The sequence below is a fragment of the Eptesicus fuscus genome, chromosome 20 (genome assembly GCF_027574615.1).
Source record: "Eptesicus fuscus isolate TK198812 chromosome 20, DD_ASM_mEF_20220401, whole genome shotgun sequence".
NCBI classification, from domain to species: domain Eukaryota; kingdom Metazoa; phylum Chordata; class Mammalia; order Chiroptera; family Vespertilionidae; genus Eptesicus; species Eptesicus fuscus.
In genome coordinates, this window is record NC_072492.1 from 11,381,277 (window position 1) to 11,387,326 (window position 6,050).

General features: G+C 57.5%; 1 protein-coding gene and 1 non-coding gene across 3 annotated transcripts; one reads left to right on the forward strand and one right to left on the reverse strand.

Moving 5' to 3' along the window:
* Nucleotides 1-178: 178 nt before the first annotated feature.
* On the reverse strand, nucleotides 179-5,461 carry ACADVL (acyl-CoA dehydrogenase very long chain). Of its 2 annotated transcripts, none has more exons than XM_028128424.2 (20): nucleotides 5,339-5,461; nucleotides 5,174-5,249; nucleotides 4,841-4,906; nucleotides 4,675-4,747; nucleotides 4,525-4,589; nucleotides 4,283-4,417; nucleotides 3,749-3,893; nucleotides 3,356-3,485; nucleotides 3,141-3,266; nucleotides 2,603-2,801; nucleotides 2,263-2,367; nucleotides 1,737-1,823; nucleotides 1,592-1,654; nucleotides 1,393-1,494; nucleotides 1,219-1,316; nucleotides 1,074-1,146; nucleotides 902-974; nucleotides 725-797; nucleotides 561-636; nucleotides 179-477 (listed from the first exon to the last, which is right to left on the reverse strand). In XM_028128424.2, the coding sequence occupies exons 1-20, from the start codon at nucleotides 5,383-5,385 to the stop codon at nucleotides 337-339; spliced, it is 1,953 nt and encodes a 650-aa protein (XP_027984225.1). In that variant the 5' UTR covers nucleotides 5,386-5,461; the 3' UTR covers nucleotides 179-336. The 2 variants fall into 2 exon arrangements, with proteins under 2 accessions (XP_027984225.1, XP_008151782.1); XM_008153560.3 differs by having other exon boundaries at nucleotides 5,324-5,461.
* MIR324 (microRNA mir-324) lies at nucleotides 2,134-2,210 on the forward strand. The gene has a single exon (NR_129121.2). It is a non-coding gene; the product is annotated as a microRNA mir-324 (primary transcript).
* Nucleotides 5,462-6,050: the final 589 nt, after the last annotated feature.

The following is a 6,050-nucleotide window of genomic DNA, read 5'->3' on the forward strand; positions in this document are numbered from 1 at the left end:
TCAAAGAAAGCTGGGGTATTTGGTATTTGGGGGCCGATGTAGCTGCATTTGTTATTCTATTTATTTTAGTCACTTGTATAAAACACCAAATAAAGCAATAGGGGCAAACTCCCTACGCCTTTGGCTCCTTTCTTTGGGAGGGAGGCAGGCAGCGAGGAAAAGAACTCAGACGCAGTAGCACAGCATGACTTACTAGACTTTATTTGTAAGGCAGTGAATGCTCCCTGTGAGAGCAGGCACAGTCCTGGAGTAAGGCCCCTGCAAGGGAGAACCAGGGCCCACAGAAAGGGGCCTAGGCTTTGGCTTAAGGCACATTCCTGGCCCTGGCGGGAGCATTCAGAAGCCGAGGGGGTTGGTGGTGACCACGCCACCCTGCTCCACCAAGGCCTTGGAGATGCTTTTGAAGTTGCGGAAGAGCTCCTGCTGCTGGGGGTCAGATTGCAGACCAGCCATGTTCTTCTGGATCCGGGATGCAGCCTGGGGACAGGCAAGGGCGGGGGCGGGGGGTTCGAGACTGTGCTTTGGGCCCCCCACCTGCTCTTGGCAACCCCGAATCTCACCTCAATGCACCAGTTGTCGCAGAGCATCTTCTCATGCTGGGCTGTGGGGTGGCCCTCACTCAGGGATCTTGAAGCCCTGGTGGGAAGCGGGAGACAAAAATTCAGGGCTGTGACCCTGGCCCAGGACCCCCTTGCAGCTCAGGCCTCCCACACTGCCTCCTCACCTGGAAAGAACCACCACCATGGCATAGAGGTCAATGGCACTGTCTGCCAGACGCTGCAGCACAAACTGTTCATCTGTCAGGTAGATGGGATGGGGGGAGGGGTGTTAGTCAGGGGGAGGGGTGTTAGTCGGAGGGAGAGGAAAAGGGAGGGGTGGGAATGGGGTAGGTCTCACTCACTGACAATCTCCTTCTTGTGTTTTATCAGCTTGGCCTCCACCACAGTGGCAAACTGCTCCAGGGCTTGCGTTGCCTGAGGAGAGGAGGAAGGTGCCCTGGGCTCAGAGGGGACACAGCCCCATCAGCTCTGGATGCAGGCTGTCTCCCACCCCCTCAAGCTTTGACTCCTTACCAGTTCACCACTCCGATTCAAATCCGGATGGACGACACCACTGAGACTCAGGCCACTGCCCAGCCCTGCCCGCCTTAGAGGAAAGGGGAAAGTGATTGGTTAGTTGCCATACACTAACCTGCCCTCCCCTGGTCCCTAAGCTTACCGCCTCAGCTGTTTGCCTGCCTCTCCTAGCAGCAGGCCGGCATTCCCTAAAGGATTCTTTAAAGCTTTGCCAAGGCCAGAGAGTTCCTTTCCTTTGTCCTGTGGGCAGGAGGGTACAACAGTCAGGATTCCGTCTTCCCCACCTCCTCCCCTCACTCCTCCTCCTCCTCCTCACCATGCAGCCCTGCAGAGCCACAAACAGCCGAAGGATGTCATTCGTTCCCTCAAAGATGCGAAAGATGCGAAGATCCCGGAGCACACGCTCTACTCCCGGCTCCTAGCACGGGAAGATAAATCACGTGCCTCTGAGTGACATGTGCCTGCCGCCTCCTCCCAGCCCAACCGGCTCCCAAGGGCAGAGAACCATCCCTCACCTTCATGAAGCCCATGCCCCCCATGATTTGGATGCACTCATCTGTCACCTGCCAGGCTGCCTCCTAGGGACAAAGAACCACAGAAGATGGCTTTTGGAGCTGAGCTCCCGCTGGGCTCTCCCTCCCTGCAGGCCTGGAACCTCACCGAGCCAAAGATTTTGCTGATGGCGGCCTCGATCTGGAAGTCCTTGGATCCCTGGTCCATGTTGGCACTCACCATGTAAGCCATGGACTGAGGTTGCGTGATTGGAACATGAGAACAAAAAGGGCTGCATTAGATTTGACCTAATCACCCAAATCTCCAAGACCAAATCTACCCCAGCTCCCTGCAGCCCTTGCCTTCATCTTCTAACTCCACATGTCAGGCATGTTGAAATATTTGGTTCCCTGAGTCAGTTCATCAGGGGATTCTAGGAATCTGACTTGTTGAAAGGGGTGAAGAGGTAAGTGTGGATGTGGGGATAGAATAAACTTCAGGTCCCTCTGGAAAGCACCTCAGCAGAACAGCATGGCCCTCCCCCTTCTGCAGCAGCTGAGCTGACTGTGCCTCCCCGCATCCCCTAGGGCATTGGTGTAAAGCTGGAGACCCACTGCCCCAGGTGCTGCTGGGGGTTGTAGTCTGACCCGACTGAGCAGAAGGCTACAGGAAAGGAACACGGGAGGACTCTCACCTCTGTCACATACTGCAGCATAGCCATCCGGGCCAGCTTCTCCTGGATCAGCCCGAAGTTGTGAATTTTCTCCCCAAACTGGGTACGATTAGCAGCATGATCCACCTGGAAGAGAGCACCTGTGTCCCACTGTGGTTCTCTAGTCCTCTCAGGAGAGGGGCTGGGCTGGGCTTTGGCCACAGCCAAGAAGAGTTCAGTCTAGGCTAGATGGAGACCTAAGTGATCAGGTCTGGAGCTGCTGGTGGGGGAGTGGTCTCTGCAAGGGGGAACAGGGACATATTGGAAGGGGGACAATGTGACTTAGATTTGGGCTATCTAGGGACTCAAGCAGGGTACTCACCGCCTTAGCAATGATGCCCTTCATGGTGCCTGCAAGAGCCGCAGCCATGCCAAACCTTCCATTGTTGAGAATGTGCATGGCGACCTTGAAGCCGCCTCCCACCTCGCCCAGCACATTCTCAGATGGCACTCGGACTCCATCAAAGTACACCTCTGCCGTGTTCGAAGCCTTGATGCCCATTTTCTTCTCGGGGGGCCCACTGTGATAGGGCAGAGCAGAGGGGTGTTCAACAAGTTGCAGGGAAAACTGCCCTTTCGTTTCTTACCAACCAGGGAGGAACTACAACTCCCAGCCTGTACACAACGTGCCCAGAGGGCCGAGAAGGTCTGGCCCTGCCCTGCCCTGCCCTGCGCTGGGCTCACTGGTTGCCTGAGCTAAAGCTTTAGATCAGTTTCATAGGTTTTAGTCCCAAAGGAACACGCTCCAGCTGTGTTGGCTTTTGCGCACATTCCCAGATGCCCTGTAGCAGCCATTTGCCCCAGAGCTCAGTACTGCCCTCCCTGGCTCAACCTTTTTCTTCCTCCCCAAACCCACTCACTGGGTAACACCTCCAAAGCTCCTCTCCACCACAAAAGCTGTGATCTTCTCCTTCACGGCTCCCGTGGCTGCATCTGTAACTGGTGTCTTGGCAAAGACTGTGAAGATTTCTGCCAAGCCCCCATTACTGTGGAGAGAGAGGGCAGTCAGGGCATGGAGGGCCGACAGTTTGGCCTGGAATGGGGCAGAGGAGGGGAGAAATGGGAGGAAGATTGCCTGATCCAAATCTTGCTTCCATTGAGGGTAAAATACTTTCCACAGGGACTGGGCACAGCTGAGGTTCGGATGGAGGCTGCATCTGAGCCACTTGAGGGCTCAGTTAGACAGAAAGCTGCTATAGTCTCTCCTGTTGGGCAGAAAGCTCCTTTACACTGGGCCCATCACTGGGTCTGATGGGCACTGAAGGTCCCTCGGTGCCCCTCCCCAAGTTACCCCTTAACACCTCGGGGTATATTTAGTTTCTTCCCATTTCCCTACCAGCACCATCATGCCTTCCCCAAATCTCCCTCAAACAACGTGCCAAATTGTGTGGTGGTCCAAGTAGCACTGGCCTAATTTGTGTCAAGCCCAGGACACCCCTAGTCCCTGGGGCTCCCAGGCCTGCCTTACCTGATGCCAGTTTGGGGAGGTATTTTTCTTTCTGGGCCTTCGTGCCAAAGAGCAGGATGCCTTTGAAACCAATGCTCTGATGGGCCCCCAGGGTGATGCCCACACCGAGGTCGTGCATGCCCACGATCTCCACCAGTCTGGCGTACTGAGGGGAAGCAGGCATCTAGGGCTGTAACCGGTGAGCAACAGGGCAGAGCCCGACCTGGGCACTCCCAGGAGAAAGGACGTGGGACCATGGCAGAGAAGGACACTGGCTGGTGGGTGTCCAGTCCAGGTCGTGATGGCTTTCTACCCTGTCAGGTAGTCCCCACCTACACGAGATTCGTTAGGATTTGGGAATCGGGGTGGGGTCCATGGCCCTAGGGGACTGGATGCAGTTCAGTGATGTGTCTGGAGGGGGGGTGTACTTGAGAGTCCAGGTCCCCCAAGGCAGGGGCTTGGCAGAGACTAGCCCAGGAGTGAAGGAGGAGCTGAACCTGCCAAGCTGAGTAGACCACAGACCTGGATGCCGGGAAGTAGCTGAGGGGCTCTCACCTGGGTGTTGCAGAGGCCCACACCACCCAGCTCACTGGGCACTTGCAGACCAAAGGCGCCCAGCTCCTTGAGGCCCTGAATAGTGGTCTCCTCCACCTTCTCCTGCATGTCATTCTTGGCAGGATCGTTCACCTCCTGGGAAGGCACAGGATCCCACAGGCAGGCTCCTTGAAAGGTCCTAACACCTCTCTCGCCCCATAGGGACCAAGCCCTCTATTCCCCAGGCCCAGGTTATTTCTTACCTCGAAGAAACGGGACACAGGCCCCACCAGCTCTCTGAGAAACTGTGTCTGCTCCTCGTTGAGCACTGCGGGGGCAGCAGAGACAGGCCAGGCCAGGTGATCAAGGGAACCTGCCCCGCCCTCCCCAGCTCTGACTTCCCCTGCCCTTACCTGACGGGTAGGGGAACACCTGATCTGTGGTGAGCTGGCCCTTGAACATCCCCACAGCAAAGGACTTAGATTCCTGCAACAGGAGAAGGAGGAGGTTTCAGGGAGCTGGCTGCTGGGGTGGGCCCCGCCCCTGGCGGCTTAGATCCTCCCGGTCGGGGCCACATACCGCCTTGGCCGCTTTTTCCCCGGCGGAAGCCTCAGAGGAGAGCGAGTCGGACTTGTCCAGAACCGCCTGGGAAAAGGGATAGTTAACGCGGCTGGGGAAGGGTCCGCCGAAATGCCAAGGAGAGCAGAGGGGCAGAGCGAGGTGCCAGGAAGGGCAGACCCGGCGACCTTTCACCTAGTTTCATGCCCAGGGCACCCTGGCCTGCCCTTTCCCCTACTCTCGTTGCCAGGGCGGTCAGCAGGTCACTGCACCAAGAGGGAGACCCCTGTCGGCGGCGGCAGGGAGGTGGGCGCCCAGGCGGTCGCCCACGTAAGGCCACCGTCACTTTCTTACCTGAGCGGCCCCACTGGCATAGTGTCGTTGGGCTGGGCTGGGCCGGGGGTGCCCCAGGATAGCACAGGGCCGTGAGCTGTGGGGAGTGGAGGGTCAGTCCTGGCCCAGTCCCCGGGCCCGCTGCCCCCATCCCTCCTGGCATACACACACCTTCCGCCCCCCAACCTCAGCAGCTGCCGCCCCACGCTCGGGGCCCTCCTCGCCGCCTGCATCTCTGAACCGCCTTAGCCGCCGCTGCCTTGAGCGCTGACCTCGCGCTCTGGTTCTGTCTGCAAAAGCCTGGGTCCTACAACCCCTGACTCATTCTCCACAATGCATCGGGAGGTGGGCGGGGCTTCCGGGTACCGGGGCATGCTGGGAGTTGTAGTTTCGGAGCCCCCGCATTCTGGTTGACCTAGGGTGATCTCCAAACGTCCCTTCTCTCTCCCAAGCGCCTTCATCCCACCTGTCCGAACTGGAGTGTAGCCCTCAGGAGTGATGGGATAGGCCGGGACTGAAGAGGGAGGAGCTTAGGCACCTGCAGCCGGAGGGATGGAGGGCAGACTGAAAGGAGCACTTCCAGGTGGAGTTAGAAAGGAGCGGTGGGAAGAGAGAAGTGTAAGATAGAGGGCAGAGGCATGGAAGGATGACTCTTTGGTATCCCTGGTGAAGTTTACAAAAGGGAGGAAAATGGTGGGGTGGGGTGTGAATGTCCCAAGCATATTCTCCGGAGACCTAGGAGGTTCACTAATTTGGGAAACACCAACATTTTCACAGTATGAAGGACCTCCTCTTTCCTCCTGGGGTTCACTGCCTCCCCTTAGGCCTCTGAGACCTTCCTCAACATCTACCGCTCTCCGCCTGCCTTCTGTTTCTTCCTGAGACGTGTGCTCAGGCT